This window comes from Lepidochelys kempii, chromosome 7 (assembly GCF_965140265.1).
Source record: "Lepidochelys kempii isolate rLepKem1 chromosome 7, rLepKem1.hap2, whole genome shotgun sequence".
NCBI lineage: Eukaryota > Metazoa > Chordata > Testudines > Cheloniidae > Lepidochelys > Lepidochelys kempii.
The window spans coordinates 67,443,206-67,463,906 of record NC_133262.1 but is presented as its reverse complement, the minus strand read 5'-3'; the positions used below and the strand labels follow the sequence as shown (position 1 = coordinate 67,463,906).

Below are 20,701 nucleotides of genomic sequence, written 5' to 3'. Positions count from 1 at the left end.
CACGTTTCAGCATTTGGTCCTTTCTGCTTGGAACAGCCACAATTCCATGGGTTGGCCACCTCCTCTTTGTTTCTTACAACCCATTGAGTTCCAATGCCAGCTGCCCACAGAGAAGGTCTCCATTCAATCTTGCACTGTTATTTCACATACCTATCTGTCCCAATTAGATTTGAATCTCTTTGGGGCAGGAAAAGTCTTCTCAATGTTTTTATAGCACTGTGTACAAATAAGGCATTCGAGCTCTGTAAAAGAACGGATGGAAGAATTTGTGTAGTAGAAGGTGTTGCCGATGCTCCCCAAATAATAAATTATAATGAATTATCACACACAGTTTGGTTGGATCTAGGCAGTGTCAAAGCTTGTCACAGGTGATGTCGCTTCTTTTGATGGTTTCTTTTTGCTTTGTGTGAAGCTCCCCATGTCTTAGGATTTTCACTCCTCAATTGTTTCACTGCTGGTCCTTCACTCCTCCTTCCTGTGCTGCTGCCATGAAATCCCTGTGGACCATCACAAGAGAGCTGGAACATGGGGCAGCATGAGAGGCTTGTGTGGTGCAAACCTCACCACGGAAAATCAATACAACATATCACACTGACAGAGCCCATGACACTGCTCCAGAGGATTTCCTGGACTGTCACTTGAATTCTGTTTTTGAAAAAAATATTAAAATTGCCTTTTTACGTAAGAAGGTAGTTGTAAAGCAAATTTCCAAGAGGCACTTGATCCTACCTTCTCTTCTTGCTAGTGCATTGGATTTTGCTGCCATTTATGTTGCTTGTCATAGTGCTCCAGCAGTAGACCCAGTCCTCATAGCTGCTCTTTTGGCATTCTTGGCAGCATCACAGTCCAGATGCCAAGCTCTGAATATTCATTTTCTCCCCTTATCCTCTTGTAGTAGCATCTGTGTCTATGGTTTCTTCCTGGTTGGCCTCCTATCAAGCCATGTCTTTGACCTTCTGGCTTGTTCCATTGCTGTCTATGACACTGGTACAGAATCAGCCAGCTGGTTACTGACTTGTCTTGTTGGATACCATTTTCTTCCAGATGTTAGGAATTTACTCCCTTGGACCGAAAATAAATTTATTGTGTAAACAAATTCTCCATGGAATCCAGGCTATTGCTTGTATGGATCACCCAAAAAAAGGTTTCAGAGTAACAGCCGTGTTAGTCTGTATTCGCAAAAAGAAAAGGAGTACTTGTGGCACCTTAGAGACTAACCAATTTATTAGAGCATAAGCTTTCGTGAGCTACAGCTCACTTCATGAAGTGAGCTGTAGCTCACGAAAGCTTATGCTCTAATAAATTGGTTAGTCTCTAAGGTGCCACAAGTACTCCTTTTCTTTTTCCAAAAAAAGGTAATTTTGTCAGTGGGGTTAACTTTACCCTTTACTCTAAGGGCATGAAGTCAGGAGTAAAATTGCTCATGAGTAAGCTGCCTTGATCTAGCTGAAAAGAAATGTAGGAAGCTGGAAAAAAGTACCATCAAATGACATTTTGAACCAGAATTACTTTTCTGACCATAGCAGCACTTTAATTCCACAGTTGTCAAGAGATAGCAGTGGAATAACATTAATCAACATATAGCCGTACTGACCCAATAGGGCATTAACACAGCCAGAACCACATCTCACCTTAGTTGTGCTAACATATGGCCTAACAGCATACTAATGTTCTGTTTTCCATACACAAAGAGTAACCAGATACTTCCAATCTGAATGACTTATTTCAGCAAGGAACAAGAACAAGAATTAAAGTAACCATCAGAGAGCACAGTGTGTGTATATATCACTCCAAATTAACAGGCTACATCAGCTCTGCCTCACAAAATGCCATTTCGGTTTTGCACACAGCAGTCTTTTGTTATTGTTTAACATTTTTATTGTGGTACTTCCTAAGGGACACAACTAAGTTGGGCTCCATTTGCTAGGCACTGTACAAACTGTACAAACATACAATCGCCTCAAAGAGTTTACTTCTACTAACGTAAGAATGCAATCCAGTGAAAATAAGACTATTATTCCAAATCTACTTAGAACATAAGAAAGGCCATACTGGGTCAGACCAAAGGTCCATCCAGCCCAGTATCCTGTCTACCAACAGTGGCCAATGCCAGGTGCTCCAGAGGGAGTGAATCTAACAAGTAATGATCAGTGATCCCTCTCCTGCCATCCATCTCCACCATCTGACAAACAGAGGCTAGGGACACCATTCCTTACCCATCCTGGCTAATGGGGATTAGTGGATTTAACCTCCATGAATTTATCCAGTTCTCTTCTAAACCCTGTTATAGTCCTAGCCTTCACGACCTCCTCAGGCAAGGAGTTCCACAGGTTGATTGTGTGCTGAGAGAAGAAGAACTTCCTTTTATTTGTTTTAAACCTGCTGTCCATTAATTTCATTACTTGTACCATTAAAAATGTGTCACCCTAATGGGAATGCATAATTAAACACAGGAGAACATTTTTTATCTGTTAGTAGAAATGCAGAATTATGTCAGCTATATACAAACTGCTGTACTTAAACTTCTAATACGATTGATCATTCTTATTTCCTTTTGGTTTAGCACAACACTTCATAATTTCATTCTCAGGGCTAAATTCATTACTGCATAACAAGACTGATGGAGATGTACCACGTGGGCAAAATGTAGACTGACACCACAGACACAGTGTGTATACTCTGCATAAGTTTATTAATTGCATTTAAAGTTCACATAGGAACTGCTGTCTTTGAACAGGCCAATGATCTGACAATGGCTAATGCTGGATCCCTCAGAGAAAAGCAAGAACAAAACCTATAATTAATTATATACTTGTAATACCAGTGTCATGAGGGAAATTTCTGACCACTTGAGGATTGCAAACGCTTGTAACTGTTATCCTATCTGGTGTAATTTTAGAGTCTATTTTAATTCATACATGTCTAATCCTTTATTTAAACCACGCTAATCTATTTACCTCATTAAGACCTTGAAACAATCCCATGAGTTAATTACATGCTGTTTGTTCACTTGCATTTGAATTTCATTAAATTCCCCTTTATTATGAGCCAGGGTCTGGCTGGCCTTCTCTCTCTGTGCTCTTATTATTTCATAGCTCTCCTCCGCATATCAGCTTGTTCTCCCTTCCAAACAAGGTAATTTTAGGCTTAAAAATTACCTAAGAACAGGGCAGGTCATTCCAGTCCAACTTGTACAAACCTGTGGTACCTGGGCACTCTCACAAATCTTGGGAGACAGGCCAGTCCTTGCCTACAGACAGCCCCGCAACCTGAAGCAAATACTCACCAACAACCACATACCACACAACAGAACCACTAACCCAGGAACTTATCCTTGCAACAAAGTCCGTTGCCAATTGTGCCCACATATCTATTCAGGGGACACCATCACAGGGCCGAATAACATCAGCCACACTATCAGAGGCTCGTTCACCTGCACATCCACCAATGTGATATATGCCATCATGTGCCAGCAATGCCCCTCTGCCATTTACATTGGTCAAACTGGACAGTCTCTACGTAAAAGAATAAATGGACACAAATCAGATGTCAAGAATTGTAACATTCATAAACCAGTCGGAGAACACTTCAATCTTTCTGGTCACGCAATCACAGACATGAAGGTCGCTATCTTAAAACAAAAAAACTTCAAATCCAGACTCCAGCGAGAAACTGCTGAATTGGAATTCATTTACAAATTGGATACTATCAATTTAGGCTTAAATAGAGACTGGGAGTGGCTAAGTCATTATGCAAGGTAGCCTATTTCCCCTTGTTTTTTCCTACCCCCCCCCCCTCCAGATGTTCTGGTTTAACTTGGATTTAAACTTGGAGAGTGGTCAGTTTGGATGAGCTATTACCAGCAGGAGAGTGAGTTTGTGTGTGTGGTTTTTGGGAGGGGGTGAGAGAACCTGGATTTGTGCAGGAAATGGCCCAACTTGATTATCATGCACATTGTGTAAAGAGTTGTCACTTTGGATGGGCTATCACCAGCAGGAGAGTGAATTTGTGTGGGGGGGTGGAGGGTGAGAAAACCTGGATTTGTGCTGGAAATGGCCCAACCTGATGATCACTTTAGATAAGCTATTACCAGCAGGACAGTGGGGTGGGAGGAGGTATTGTTTCATATTCTCTGTGTGTATATAAAGTCTGCTGCAGTTTCCACGGTATGCATCCGATGAAGTGAGCTGTAGCTCACGAAAGCTCATGCTCAAATAAATTGGTTAGTCTCTAAGGTGCCACAAGTACTCCTTCTCTTTTTGCTTATTTTTCTAACAACTCATAAGGTTTCATTTGGGGTTTTTTGGGGGTTTTTGTTTTGTTAATTATTTATTTAGCGGGGTGGGGATTATAATCAGAAAAATGCTGAATGTGGGTTAGCAAAAGGCTTCAATTAAAAGTTAATTTGGGAAGCAGGCCTTGCTGTTTAACTATAGAATCATTTCATCTTTATTCCATGCAGGCAACAGGATAGTCACTGCAGCCAAATGCCTTCTCAGTAGAGATAGTAAGAATTTTTTTTCCCGCTCCCCCATTCCACACACACAAAGAAAACTTTATGTGAAAAACCAGATATTTTTCAATTTTTATCACTTACAAAAATGGGTTTTCACTGAAAAAACAAAACACCCAAAACCCATTTTGTTTCCGTTTAAAACAGTTTCCGTTTTTCAATAAAAACTTGGAAAATTTCAGTGAAAAATGGATATTTTTTCCATGAAACCATTCATAAACTGAAAAGCGATTTTCCCAATGAAAATTTGTTGACAGTTGTTTTTTTGTTTTGTTTTACCATCTCTACTTCTCAGTCTCTTATTTTTCCAGCAACCAGCCCCTGTGACCAAAGAAACATAAGTGCGATTCTCTGATGGGCCTCTCAGAGGTGTGTCACAGAGCTTGCAGCCCAGGGAAGAGGGCTGTGGTGTCTTTAAGCCACCTTTGTGCCCTCCAGATTTTGGGGTGTTGAAGAGGCTCTTGACATAATTTAGGCCTGATCTACACCTGAAACCTAGGTCGACCTAGCAACATCACTCAGGGCTGTAAAAAATGTCATGCCGTGTGCAACGTAGTTAGGTCGAGCTAACCGCACTGTAGATGCACCTAGATCGATGGAAGAATTCTTCCACTGACCTAGGTACTATCTCTCAAGCGGGTGGATTTACTCCAATGACAGAAAACCTCCTTCCATTGCTGTAATGTTTATATTACAGCACTATGACAGTATCGCTGTAGCACTTGTACTGTAGACATACCCTTAGATAGCCCTGTGGGCCTGTCTGTGGTACAGCAGCTAGCTCAGAGTCTCTGCAGCCTGCCCTCAATACTTCCCTCCTGCCATCAACCTCTTGTCCCCGCGGTACACCTCCCAGAACCTCAGGAGGCAGCCATATAGCTATCCTGCACCATGCCTGTGCTAAGGGAATTCTGCTACAGCTGGACACGGGGCTTTTAGGGCCTCTTTACACCACTCTGGGCCTTTCACATGGTGTAAGAAGGGTGAAGCAGGAATGCTGCTCTCATCCTATAGCTCTCCACGTTGTTTTTTTATTATGAAATATTTGTTTTATCATTACTAATGATAAAGGAATAATAGGAATGGGGCAGATTAATTTTTACAGCAAATAACTTAGCTACACGCCAAAGCCAAGCCCTTCAGTGCATTTAAATATTGAAGCAACACTTCTTTTTTTTTGATGCAACCTCTCGATACACAGTGTAGTTTCTGGAGATATAGCTCTCTAGCCTCATCAAAAAAGCAGCCCTAATACTGCTTTGTGCCTTCCAGCTGGCCCCAAGCAACCTGGTTTCCTGTGTTCATAACCCTTCTCTCCCCAGCCTGTATGTCGTAACGTGCTGGTAACAATAACATTTCTGAAATCTAAGTGGCTCCCAGGCCAAAAAAGCTGAGCTCAGTCATCACAGGGGGAACGCAAACCATGGAGAGGTATTGTTTCTGACAGCAGTCCAAGAAACTCTTGGCAGTCCGAGGCATTCCCAACGTCCTTTGCACTATTTCCAGGAAAAACGATTCCCGAGGCCTTGTGTTTAAAAAAAAAAAAAAAAAACCTGGCTTATTTCAATAAACATGATAACTGTTGTATTTTTCTCTTTAATCAGAGCACAGCTAGTATGTAGAAGCAATCAGAGCTGTGCCGAATGGCTGCTCTGTTTTAAGTGTATCATTTCAAAGCTTCCAGGAGCTTTCCTCTTGGAGCACAAATTAACTCTTGTAGTGCCTGAACCTCAACTTAGACTGTATTGCAGACGGGGGTCAAACTTCAGGGAAAACACATGTTATCCAACACATCTCCTTGGGTGACATAGGAAGGAAATATTTGCAGGGGTGGGTAGGGGGAGCATGGAGGGGGAGTTGACAGTTTTTCCCAATTGAAAACAGACCTTACATTGCTTATTCATCTTGGTAACTTGGTTGGTTATATATATAAACTATCCATTACTAGACTGGCAGAACTACTGCGTGGCCTAGTGGAATGAGCACGGGGCTGGAATCCCAGTTCCGGAGTTCTAATCCCAAATTCTAATGCTCTGTTTTTAAGGAACTCATTAATAGCTTGATCCAAAGCTCTTTGAAATCAGTGGGAATCTTTCACAGGCTTTGAATGCTGGGAACACTGTACTTGATCCAGCTAAGTACTGAAGTTTGTGATTAAGTTTAATCATGTGCTAGTCCCTTGAAGTAAACTGAACTATGCGCATTTACACCAGTTCAGAATCTGGCCCCAAGTGAACAAAGCATTGGGCCATGTACTGTAGAGAAAGGGATGAACAAACTATTGGCAATCTCCACAGAATTAATTCCATTTTGCTATTATTACTATCTGTGAAAGGCAATAAGTGAAAATGTTCATCTCAGGAGTCAGAAACAAGAATGAACACAGCAAGAAGTTGCAGGTATCCTTTCTTGGGCTAAGTAGAATATATTAGATTTTGGCTTATTTTATTCTTCTTTTAGAATGCAGTAAAATGTACCCCTTCAACTCTGGGTTGTTACTACCTGCTCTAAAAGTTTCAAATGGCCTTTTCGTTTTGATGCTCAGTATTTTAAGAGGGTTATCCTGGAATGAAGAGCAGACATTTAAATTCATAAACTCATAGACTTTAAACCAGAAGGGACCATTGTGATTATCTAGTTAATTGTTGTTAATTTAGAAATCTTGATAATTTAGAACATCGAATGCTCTTAACATTTTATCACTTCAGGCAAGACTGGAGCAAGGGTTTGGGAATGGGAAGTGAACAGGGTTAAATGTCTACTTTATATTTCTCCACTTCCCTCCCCAAGAACAATATTTTGAGATGATCAGCAAGAAGTTACTATTCCTCACACAGTGTAAAATCTTTGGCTTGTTTTCAGATTACACCCCATTCGCTGTCATTATCCACAGTACAGTTGAACACTCACAGCCGCCTTTATTGCAAATCATCGAGCAACCAGACTGCCTTTTAAGTGCACTCTTAGAAAGCCAGAGAAGTTATACATTTTCATGATTCCACTATAAAGTGCACATTGTATTGTTTCATCTTTATGTCTCTGTCACCTTTGTACCCATCACACCTTTCAAACAGGCAGTCTTGCTTTGATATACAGTATGGGTGATTTATTTTTTAAATTGATGTGAAAGCTTTTAGATGTCAGGGAAATTTAAAGTACAAGATCTAGTAAATCTGAGGAATTTTCACTCCCTGTTTTACTGATTCCCTCCTCTGTCCCCCCGCCATATCTTACCCAACTGCTATTACAAATACTTAACCACATAACTAGTTGAGCAGTTTTCTTCCCCCACTTTGCAGCTGCTGTGTTCGGGAAATTCCAGCTCTCCAAATATGGAAGTGTGTGTCAGGCAAACCTCTGTCACTTGTTTCATAACAGTACATTGGCAAGATGGCTTGTTGGTATTAGCACTAAATCCTAATAGTGTTAACCCCCCTGGCATGCCTGGGGCAATGGGATGCCTATGTTCTAAGTGCTAATGTCCTTTGGGATATAATCACTGGGGGCAAGTCAATAAACGGGGCTGTTTTATAGCATGAGGTTATAAATTAAGTCTTTTTTCCGCAGTACAGCTAGAATAAGGGTTTACAAGACCTTGTGTGAAAGGGAATGACATTCATGCTGTCGAGACAGTTCCCACCATTGCAGAGCCAGGTGGTTGGCAACATGTTTAGGCTTTTCAGGGAAAAATATAGCACCATTAGCTGCACTGGGAGAAAGCCTAGCAAAATAAGCTTAAAAGTTGGGTTTTGTAAGCCTAGACACAATCGATTGTCAGTGACATTTACTAGAGCATACTCTATTCCCTTTCTTCCCTGCAGAGACCCCTGGAAAAGCCGGATGGCCTGGATGTTTCAGATCAGAGCAAGGAGCATCCTCAGCATCTGTGTGAGAAGTGCAAAGTTTTGGGCTACTACTGCCGTCGTGTGCAATAAACCTTCAAGGGTGGCCTCTTCCGTCCCCATCATCCTGCGAGATCTTTTGGCAGCACGCGGTCAACAGCGACTCAGAATCCAAGACAAAAAAAAACCTAAAAAGATTGCCAATTTTGCCTATCTTTAAACTAATAATATGCCTTACCATTAATAGAATGTAACACTTTTCCTGTGTATGTGTATACGTGCAAGATATATTTATAGGACTATGGTGTGTTTTATATATCGATCTATCTATATATCTATCAAACAGTGTTACTGATAGTGTTCACAATGGAACCACTGCTGTGGTTTCTGTTGATTGTTTACACAGTTCCTATATCATGGCCAGGTGAAATGAAGAGAAGTGCTGTTTGTTAGGCAAGGTATAATGTTCACTGGGGAGTAAACATTATGAATGGCTTTTGCAGGACTTAGGTAACCTGCAAGGCCACTAATTGGGAGTGCTTGCTAACCCCATGAACATTATTCCTGCTGTACGACAAGACAAAGGAAGATTCAACAAGCCACAGCATTAAAGAAAGGAAACTATCATATTTTCCTTGCTTTGGAAGATTTGAAAGTTCCATGCTGCTGCTTTCTTGGACTTCCATTGCTTAATGTAACTTGGGTAGGGCGTAGGTGGACTCAGTGAGGGTAAAACCAAGTGTATAATTGTTTGAGGGAGTGGTTTTTTGGTATGGAAATGGAGAATAGCAACTGGACAGATTGTCAGTAAGGATTCCAGCATCTTTTGGGAGAGAATAGTGTTTTTGCTTTCTTTGGGCTGTGATTGACTGAAATCCTTCTCTTGTCATATAATTTCTTTTAAATGGGCCCTTTATGTGTATTTGCTATTCATTAGGCCACAAGCACACTAAATTTACTGTGAATAATGGGGAATGAGAATGATTAAATTTGTCCCCAAACCCTAATTGAGTGAGTAGCCAGACTTAATATTTATACTAGTTCGAAAGCCACTTTCTGGAAATATTTTTATGTCCTGTTTTCTACTGTGCAAATTTATTAATATAAAAGTATATACGTATGTAGCCACAGGGGTTGTATGGGGCATGAAGAACATAACCTACCCTCTTCTCTGTCTTTCTAAAACACCTATATAGGTTAGGAGAAATGTAGTAACTGTCTGTGGTTGTCCTATTTCAGGTAGAAGGAACTTTGTGCAGGAGGATCCTGTTACAAAGGAAAATATATTATCAGAGATTGGGGAATGTCATGAAATGAAAGTACCTCAAGACAGTATTCTGGTTTTGTATGTATTTTTAAGAGTACATTGGCAAAAGGACAGAATGAAAAAGACTTGTATGTGTCATCCACTTCTATAGAAAACTACAGGAGAGTGTTTTTTTAAAATCAACCATTTTTTATTTTCATGAAATTTTCTTTAAGAAATGGTTGTGTGTTATTGTTATGTAGTGATGTTTTAAATTGGAAACATTCATAGTAAGTTAAAGCTGTTTCAAAGTTAAATTTGATAGATACAATCCAGAGTTATCGCATACCAAGGTAGGATGAGGTGGTACCAGTACAACCAGTCAGAGTCTTGTAAAGCAGATTAAAAACTTGTAGTAAGCATTCCCACATGAAATGTGAAGATCTTCACAAAATTGATCCAGAGTGAAACTTTTGCCATTTCCATGCTTGTCTGTGAACAGGGCAAAATGTCGACAGGGCAAAAATGATTTGTTTAGAAACTTCACACAAAATTCAATCTTCACAATTTTGGGGAACCCAAAAATTCAAGTAGGAAGTAATGTGGTCTACTAGTTAGAGTAGTGTACTGGGAGACAGGACACATGGATTCTGTCCTGGGTTCTGCCAGTGGGCTGCTGTTTGACATTGGGCAACTGTCTGAACCTCTCCATGCCTCAGTTTTCCCATCTGCAAAATGGGGATAATAATACTTAACATACCTACCTCACAAGGGTGTTGTGAGGTTTATTTAATGTCTAAAGGCATTTTGACGTTGTTGGATGAAAACTGCTATATAATTACAAAATAATATTAAGTTAAACACTTTGAGACTAATTTTGCCCAGTTAGCAGTACCATATTTTAAAATAAAAATATGACTGAAATTTAACACTAATCACAGATTTTGACTGCCTCCATCAAGTGAGACAGTTAACATCTTCAAGTGGGAATGCATTCTTAGCTGAAGACTGAAAAGTATACTTAGGGACAGATTTTCTAAACAAAGCTTCTTAATTTGCCCATAAAATAAGAACATTTCTGCATGCCAGTTTAGAGGTGGGTTTTTAAAACTTGGCATCAGTGTTAATTTTGACCCATTGTTTGGTGTGTCAGTAATTCAAAGGGAAAGACTGCAAGAAGGCCATACAATAAACGGGCTGTAATTTTTTCCCTTGAGCACTTAATGGTATATTAGCAGCAATTTCTTTGACACTTAATATCCAGCTAAAGGAAAAGCTAAGAAATAGCACCAAACAAAAGCTAAGAGAAAAGCCATTTTCTTCATAAAGCTAAGAATGTAGCAACCAACCTACCCCTCCATTTCAAAATAATTTCAAATTTGTGGCAACCAAGACGACATACTGTTGCTGAACATCAGCACTACAAAATATGTAGCTATATGTAGCTATAATTACATGCTGTAATTAAGCCACTGCAGGATCTTAACATAGACCAGTTGAAGGACATTATTAAACAAAATTGTTGTCTTTTTCACATTAGTACCATTTTAAATGTTATTTGTTCAGGTTCACTATTGCATTACGGTGCTTTTAGCTTATAGATTTCTAGGGAATGCTTTAAACCAAGGTTCCCAAATATACATCCCATGTGGCTTTAATACAACTACCATTTGCATATGCATAGAATAACCTTTTTTTTTTTAAACACATACTTGTTGGAGGTTAAATACTCATGTCATTATATTATCCTACATGTTAGAAATGTCAACATATTAACTGAAGACACAAATCAAATGCATTTGTGTCCTGGTCCAACTCCAGATGAAGTCAATGGAAAGACTCCCATTGACCTCTCTGGGCTTTGGAGTTTCCCCTCCCCACCCCACCCCATTTTAATTAGTGACTTGAACGCTCTTGAAAGGAAAGGATAAATATTGCTTGCTGGAACCAGGTAAGGACTATGCAAGCTTCCCTACACATCTCTATCAGTGAACCCCATCATGACCAATAGCATCCCCCTCTTATTGTAGTCTTCCGCCAGTAGTGATTAAGCAGTTACCACTTAAACTTGCACAATATACCCAAATGAGGTGTAGAATGAAACACACCAAATGTATTGACACTGGTGACCTAGTAAGTACATCTTTAATTAATACTTAGTAAGCACATTTGAAATAAACAAGGGGTGAATGGGATCCTCCTCTCCACTTATGCTGGAGAAGAGGGGCCCAGAAGCAGGCAGCAAAGGAGCTAAGACTGTGGGACAGCAGGAAGCAACACTCCCTGGGCCTGCTCCCCTCTCCCCAGAGTCCACAAAAACCACTCCAGATGATGGGGGCGCCACAGATATATAAGCCAGGAAGAGGGGGCAGAAAGGGAAGCAGCATGCTCTTCTCTGAGCCTGGTAGGGGTAGATTGTTGCTTCATGCAGAATTTATTCTTGCCATGCTTTCCATCTGTATCAATGAAGCAAGATATACGGTGCAGTCCATGGGGTGTGGAGGAAGAGTGAATAGCATGAAATGCCAGAGAGCTGGAGAAGTCAGCTCACAATGCTTATTGTCCCTACTTCCACAGGGATGAAATTTGGCTTCCCTTTGGGTTTTTTGGGCCATCCAGACTCACTGTGCATTATCAAAAACCCCATCCCCCAAGGGGTGGATCTGGGGAAAAGTCCACATGGCCAGAGTTTCAAGCGAACTCCTTCCCCCTCCTGACGGGATTATTAGGACTGGAATGTTGAGCTCTTGGTATTTATCCTTATTGGTAATATCCTATTTGTATATGGATTTATACATCAGTATTGGAACATATTTCACTGTTAATCTAAAGTAGTTCACAGTTGTTAGTCTTTAGTAAGGGCACAGTGTTTAGTAAAGGTTTAAATTTTCTGAATTTCAGATTTACGCATTTCTTTATAAAAAAATTAATTTTGACTAAGACAACATGATTTTTGCTTTTTTTTTTTGATAAAAATTCATCCCATTTTTGACCAGCTGAAATTTTCCAGATTTGAAAATTTTCGTCAAAATTTCTGATTTTGACCCAGAAAATATGGGATTATTTTTTCCTCAAATTTTCATGACAAATTTCTACCATTTTTTCTTTGATCAGCTCTAGTTTTTTAACTCATCAACTGATATTCCCTGAATTGGTTTTAGCTGTTTTATTGAAAGTCAAAAGCAAGTCTTAGTGAAAACATTTGTAATTCAGTGCAAATTAATTCCATCTGAATTAATTAATTCTGCCTGAAGGAATACACACTAGTTGCTTCACTGAGTCTGCTGATAGCAGCACACATGAAAGCAGGATTTGACCCTATGGATATGTTTGGGAAACTTAATTATAGACATTAGAATGTTATCTACCTGTGAACTGAACTGTGCACCATACCCTATTCCTTGTTTCTTCTGGAGACTTTTAGCATTCATTTTTTTCCATGTAAGCCATAATTTTTCCTTCCTTTAGTCAATCAGAACCTTCATGTATAACCTATCTTCGGGATCACTATTGCTCAGGAAGAAAAAAAAAAGTTGACAGGGCTACATCAGTTTGCACCAGCTGAGGATACTTCCCCCACAATAATTTAAATCTTGGCCCCAGGTTACCCAATTTCTGCTGCTGCTTCCCCATAATACATTATGATGCCACCTGAGCAAAATCCAAGGCCTTGGTGTCTCAAAATTGCTTTTTAATTGCAAATAAATACACAAAAGGTAAATATTATTTCTGCAAATAAGTGTATTTTAAAGTTCCCCATTATATGGGACCTAGTCTGTAAACAATAATGTGAAGTTATGCATATCGGAGGAGACCATTTATAGAAGGATCCTCTATATTTTACCTTTTTGTACAACATGGAATTTAGACTAGACATGAATTGCAGACTCTTGAAGCTATAGCCATTATTCCAAAATGAAACTACTTAAACCAGTAGATAAAAACTAAGACCATTTGAAAGTATTAGAAATAAATAGATTAGTTCTCCATGGCTTGCAGTTAAATCGTGTGTGTGTCCAGTACATATTCCAAGTGCTCGTCAGTGAATAGCATGCAATAATTCATCAACATACAAGCATTGTTAAAATGAAGTCACTCAGCATGTTTCTCTCACTTGCTTCTGCCAACATAATTAGAAGTTTGATATTTTAGCCCCTCACAATGTTGTTTTTTAAGACATCACTCCACTCCTGATTGGATATCAGTGCATATCAGTTTTACATCTGCAAAAACCACTGCTGTCCATTTATATTGCTTAAGTGCTCAGAGGGCTGATAGAGATATTAGATGTATGGATGACAGTTTGCGTTTTTAGGATGAATTTCAAAGGGACAATCGTGTGCAGTTACTAGATGTAGTTGATTGATATTAATGTTTACCCCCCTGTATGAAGTATTTTACAGTTTTACTTGCAGATGTGTATTTATCTTGAGTTATACTTGACGGAGTTCATTTCAGTTTTTGTTTTGTTTTAATACTATGTGTGTATTTTGGAAACCTTTTTAGATGTTAAAATTTTTGAATGGTTACAAATATTTCTTGTAATACTGAATTATCTTATCTGGAAACTCTTTGCAGTAACTTTTTTGTATATATTTGAGGGCCTTTTAAAAAAAGAAAAATAGTATTGTTTGTTTGTTTTTTTAAAAAAGTGTTTTTACAACTTGGAAGCTTTCAAAAGGGCCTTGCTCTCAACTAGAATACTAACAGAGGTAAGAGTTTTCTTAAGTATTTTGCAAAACTAAGGGTATATCCTCAAGAAAATATTTATGGAAGTAATTTACATTTTTGTTTTTTTACAATGCTTTTGTTTGTATAAAGTATGCAACAGAACTACATTAAGAAGGAAATATTGTCTACATAGAATATTATATGAAAGTTGGTACATAATTCTGACAAAAAACCCTTGCAATTCTTTAAGCCATATTGTTTTTGTTTCCTTGGATGAAAATATCAGTATTAAGTAACCAATGTATTATTCAAGTGCATAGACTTCTATTAATGAGCTTATGCAGTTTATTTATATGTGTATTTTGGGAAGTATTGCCTCTTTAGGAAAAGCTATAACTAGATGTATTCGTGAGTAAGGATCAGATAATATTATACTATCACTTTATGTCTTGTGAGAGACACAGTAAATGCTGAAAGCACAGTAACTATTCAGCTTTCAGAAATTATGGAACACAGATATCCAATTTTTGTATTGTAGGGTTTTTGTTTTCATAACACGAGGGTGGGTGTGTGTGAAGGTTTGGTTGGGGGGGCATCATTTGACAAACTGACATTCATGGCAGTTTGCAGACAATAAACTGAGAGCTGCTACGCAATACTGGCTAAAGCAATATTGTCAATCAAAGGACATAATGGAAAAGGATCAAGGTAGATTGTTGTAGGGATTTGTGTCTATTTTAATTAGAATTCATAGTGTGATAGAATATGCATGTGCATGTATTTGAAGCATTTTTACACTTTACGTTTCATGTAGCTTGATTATGTAATGGATTTTGTTTTTAAACCATGCTTAAATGGAAGGTTTGCCTAATCCTGTACTGGACTTTTGTTTCCTTTAAAAGGTTATTTAGTACAGCAGTCACTACATTGTATAATAGTGCTAAAACTGTATCTTCTGAATTTCTGCAGCTTTAAAAATTAGCTTAATTATTATGACTTTTGTTTGTTTTTAACCAGCTGTACCCATGGACCTTGTCAATTTTAGTTGCCAATTTGTATGATTTTCTTTTCTGTAATTGTTAATAAACTTGTACAGCTTAAAAACAAAAACCTATGGACACAGGCCTCAGAGGGACCAGTCCTTCCTCAGCAACCAAGATGACAACTCACTCAACTAGTGACTGTGTTGCTGAAAAGACTGTAAAGCCTCTGTTGTGGATTGTCCATAAAATGGCATTCCGACATGTGCCTTATTAGCTGGATAGTATACAGCTTTCCTCTAGTATCATAGCATTTTAATGCTGTATTAAAATATTGCAACAACACAGTGAGAGAGTTGTGTGCTTTTGTTGAGAGTTGTTTGTTTCAGGGTTTTAACATAACTTGTGTTGGTTTCTTGGTAATAATGCACAGACCGTGTGCTGGCAGTCGTAGCGTGAGCTTGTCCCAACAACCCAGACCTTAGAATGAGCAGATCACCACGCCAGTTCTGTCCTTTAGCCCTCTGCTAGTTTGGTCACATTGCAATTTAGCGGGGTTTCTCTTGTGAGCAAGTCTTCTCTGTTGGGGACAGAGTTACGACACTGCATCCAGTACTCGCGGTTGTATCGCCAATGTCACAGTCTCTAGTGCTTTTCTTAAAGCCCTCTAGGGTGACCAGATAGCAAGTGTGAAAAATTGGGATGGGGTGGGGGAGTAATAGGTTCCTATATAAGAAAAAGCCCCCAAAATCAGGACTGTCCCTATAAAATCGGGATATCTGGTCATCCTAAATCCCTCGGAATCATATTCGTACCCGAGAATCTTCACATTCTTTAAAAAACAGAAAGGGTACGTTTCTAGCCCTCAAGGTTGTAGAGAAAAGCTCGAAAATGTGAACCCTAAAACCTCCAATGCCAGAAGGCAAATTAAAAAAACAAAAACATTATTTTAAAAAGTCTTACGACTGTTAAGTCAATCTCGTGATTGGGTGGGGGACAAACTAATGATTTGTAAATATGTAGGGTTCCAACGCTGAGAGCCATTCAATTCACTGCTCATAAATAAGGCTACGATTTGGTCATGGAGGTCACGGAAGTCAGGGAATCCATAACTTCTGCAGACCTCTGTGACTTCAGCCCGCAGCCACTAGGAGCTGCAGAGTACTCCACCTCCCGTGGTGGCTGGGAGCTGCGGGGTACCCCTGTCACCACCGGCGAGGGGGAATCCCCCAGCAGCCCCCCAGCTGCCACTGCAGGTGGTGAGGGAGAATCGCCTGGCAGCTCCCCAGTACCCGCGAGCGGGTGTCCCTCCCAGCCACAGCAGGGCAGGGTGCTGGACCCTCCTCCCTCCCCGTTTTGTCATGAACGTTTTTAGTAAAAGTCAGGGACAGGTCACGGCTTCTGTGAATTTTTGTTAATTGCCCATGACATGGTCATGACTTTTACTAAAAGTGTCCATGACAAAATCGTAGCCTTACTCATAAAGCCACAAGCCATCCTTGCAACCTCAGCCAAAGTTGATTTCTCTATTAGAGTGATTTTCAACCTTTTTTCATTTGTGGACTCTTAAAAAATTTCAAACAGAGGTGCAGACCCCTTTGGAAATCAGACAGTCTGCGGACTGCCAGGGGTCCATAGACCACAGATTGAAAACCCCTGCTCTATTAAGCCTGTCAGAGATACCTTAGAGGTATGAAGTGTTAAAAATATAAATGGATCATTAAAATTAATTCTGTTAATTAAATATGCTGCTTCTAAAATAAAACCTTCCCTTTATTTTTAATTCCAATTCATATTATTTGAAAAACATGTAACACCTTATAGATGCATATACTTGCCCTAAGAAACATGGTGCAGGTTTGATATCCACAGTATTATCATTAGGAGATGCAATGTATACTGTAAGTGTAGCTTGATCTCCATGGAAAGGCATGTGCAGCTATCCTCATTCAGTGACTTTGAACTCCTCAAACTTTAAATTGTAAGGAGTTTTTGACTGGTTAAGTAATTTCTACCATCATTTGGAAAACCAAGTGGCTTCTTCATTTTAAATGAAAGTTATAAAATAGTGCTGCTACCCCACAAAAGTGACTACAAAGTTGCCTGCTAATCTATAATCCCAAGGAGAGTTTTGCCCTTTGATAGAAAACTTACTCCTCGTACTCATAATGTACTACACGACAAAAACTCAGAGCTGAAATAAACTGCATAGTAACCCAGCCCTCGATTTATACTCAGGAATTATGCAGAATCCTGCACCTTAAATGGCCAACATGCCCTTTAAACCAAAAAGCAGAAGATAAACTACGTAGAGTAGACAAACCATGCTGTTATATACTTCCCTCTTACAATGCTTCATTATAGAAATGGCTTCCTATGTTTAGTACACCAAACACTAATACAAACAATATTTACCGTTGCGTTAACAAAATGAACACCAGACTACATTTTCCAGAAGACTGCAGGATTGAGGTCACACGTCAAAGTAACCCACCCCCAAAGTAGTACCTCTGTAGCCCAAACAAACAGGTAAGTAATAGGCTCTTCATATTAATTGTCCATACTTTAGATAAGCAGCACAAATATATCAGAAAGAGAGAAGAAATGTTTAAACAACATTGAAGTCTTACAATATTTGTTGTTACCGAAGCTCTTTGATTTTTAAATTCAGTTTTAGTACGCAGAGGTCAAAAGCTCAAAAACACCCTTTCAAAACACAGTGAGATCACATTTTAATAAGTTTTTTTCACTATTACTGTGGTTTATTCTATTCACTATGGGGTTAAGTATAAACTATATGATGTATGCCTAAATCTGCTGTCCAGCAAGAGAAATGCATATTCACGCTTGTGCATCCCTGTGCATAGCAAACACATACAAGCCATCTAAGATTATTACTACCTCCAGTATTGCATTGTACATCCAGTAAATCAGCAAGTAAAAAGTCTCCCTTTTATCTCTATCCCCAGATATAGGGAAGGCAAAGCAAAGGGTAGAGAGGAAAATGAACCACCAGATCCCAGAATGTTGGTAATGCTTAGAGTATGTTGTGTTGATTCATAGCAGCAACTCATAAAAAGTATCACATAAAGAACATATAAATATAACAAACAAGTAACTTGCAATACACGTCCAATTCCATTGTTTGCTAGCATACAGTTCTGGGTGAATATAATCAGATATCTTTTGGCCCAACACATTGATAATCTCAGGGATCAGATTCACAATTGACCCCATAGTGTTTAGCGTCTTGAAAATTAACACAATTATCTTCACTTATTATCTTTGCCTCAAACCCATCCTCAACAAAGGTTTTGATCCTTGGCACAGCCTTCTTAGAAAGAACAGACCCTAAAAACCATAATTAAAACAAAATTCCCCTTCAAAACATCATAAAATCTAAAAGGCTGTTGGTGGTGATGTAATGCAATGGGAAAACCTACCTCAATCAGTACTGTTTAGATCTTTCTTTAATGAGCTGAAATGCAAGTCTCAGCAATCAGATTAATGGATGTCAGAACCTCCCTGAGTTACACGCCAGGTCCATTGCTTCTCTGCAAGAAACAAAAAATGATTGACCACCTTAACTGTTTAAGCACAATCCAGAAATATAACAAACCCAAACTGGCAGATGAGCAGACCATGGGAACAGCCATGACCTTGGCCATTCTCTGTAGACATTCTGTGACCCATGCTGGGAAACAATGCAGTAATCATGGACTTAAAACGATTGAGATTGCCTACCCGTCAAACATGGCCCTACTTTGGAAAACTTAGATTTATTTGGCTTCCGCTCTCCTTAGACTAAACCTTCATAGTTTCATCCAGATTTTGTTAAAGCATCATGACTTCTTTAAGAATGGGTGAGCTGAAATGGCTTTTAAAAAGCCCAACCCAATAATCAAAGAAAACCAGAGCCAAGCCTTTTTAGAGGTTTCCAAAAGTTTGGCTTGCACCATTCGCCAACTATTTTTCATTTTTCCTCTGCCCTTTCTGATTCCAGCTGAGATGAAAAACAAAAAAGCTGATATACCACAAGGAACTGTTCCTTAGTGTTATTTCTGGCCTGACCTAAAGTGGAAGGTACCTGCAGTCCAATATTAGCCAGTTTTCATAGGTTTCCAGTCCAGTTTTGCAAACTTAATGGGCAAAATCCAGATGTAACATAAGCAAGTGCAACTCAGATGACTTCAGTAGAGTTGGACATAACTTACACTGTGTCTGAATTTGGCCTACTGCCGTTGGGAAATATGTGAGTACACTTCTGAACTTTGGCATAGTACTGTAGTTTGAATCAAAGCCTTGAAATAAATTGGTTTATTGGTGTCAGACCAAATGGCTGAGCTGGCTTCTTGTAAAGTACAAATAAAACGTGCTGTATCAAAGTAGGGAAAATTGCATATATTTGTCCTTCCCACCTTGGGGAAAAAGCTTCCAAAACACCACAAGCCTAGATAATCAATACCAGCACAAAGACCCTGGCTTAGCAGTCAGAACTAGATACATACCACTGTGAGCTTTCTATCTTTCTTAACATTCCCCTACTGCTAACTTATTGCATCTGACTCTTCCAGGCACTGGAAGCCATCATCTGCATTAACTTGTCCACAGGTGTGTATGTTTAATTTGCATATTTGTCCTTTGGTGCTTTTCTTAGAAGGATAGAAAATACTGCAGTAAGAACAAAGACAACTACTATTTTTCACACTTCATTTATATCCCACTTATTCACATATACAAAACAAAAAAACCCAGAACAGCAAACCTGACTGCTTAAGAGAAAAGTGAGGTGAGACAGATCACTCTGTTGTAATTAGGAAATATTGCTCAGAAGCTTTCATTTTCACAATAATTAAAAGCAACACAGAACAGTCTTGGTCAGCTATAGAATTTTCATCACAGGAAATATGCAAAAGTAAGATTTTTTTTAAAAAGAAGTTTTAGTGTAAATACTTTTTAAAATGAACAGAATCAAACTGCATCTAAACTCTCTTGTGCATTTCCCCCCATAAGTACAAAATTGGGTAGTTAATGTTTTCCACATTTATTGGGTCTGAGGTCTGCATGTGCTTTGTTTAACTTATGCCTTTTTGCACAGGTTTAACTACGTAGTTAGCCAACATAATTAAATCAGTGCAACAAATGCAAAGGCAGTTTCACCACCAGAAAAGTGTCATATACCCTTTTCTTTCAATATAGCTCCATGCACACTAGGGAATTGCACCACTTTAATTAAGCCCATTTTTCCTACAGAGTTAATTAAATCCTTGCAAAAACTGTCATGCTCTTAGACTCGCAACAGCCTTACAGATGAGGAAACCGAGGCACAGATTTAGGGGACGCACAGGATCCATCTACACTGCAATAAAAAAACCAATGGCACCAAGTCTCAGAGGCCCGGTCAGCTGACTCAGGCTCACAGGGCTTGAGCTGTGAGATTAAAAATTGC

At 39.1% G+C, this 20,701-nt stretch overlaps 1 protein-coding gene and 1 long non-coding RNA gene across 4 annotated transcripts in view; one reads left to right on the top strand and one right to left on the bottom strand.

The window, feature by feature from the left end:
• The window catches only part of ZCCHC24 (zinc finger CCHC-type containing 24), a 154,719-nt gene extending 142,138 nt beyond the window's left edge, over positions 1 to 12,581 (top strand). Inside the window, exons 4-5 of one of the 3 annotated variants that reach the window (XR_012159962.1) lie at positions 2,564 to 2,668; positions 8,335 to 8,401. Coding sequence is in view for 2 of the 3 variants with exons in the window: in XM_073353236.1 (XP_073209337.1) it covers positions 8,335 to 8,448 (114 nt within the window). In the remaining variant the exon portion in view is untranslated. Of the gene's footprint in view, positions 1 to 2,563; positions 3,052 to 8,334 lie in introns of those variants that run through there. The other 2 variants (XM_073353236.1, XM_073353237.1) reach the window with 2 other exon arrangements.
• The window catches only part of LOC140914709 (uncharacterized), a 149,623-nt gene that overhangs the window by 127,913 nt on the left and 1,009 nt on the right, over positions 1 to 20,701 (bottom strand). Inside the window, exon 2 of the long non-coding RNA XR_012159963.1 lies at positions 18,696 to 18,806. This is a non-coding gene — a long non-coding RNA (uncharacterized lncRNA). The remainder of the gene's footprint in view (positions 1 to 18,695; positions 18,807 to 20,701) is intronic.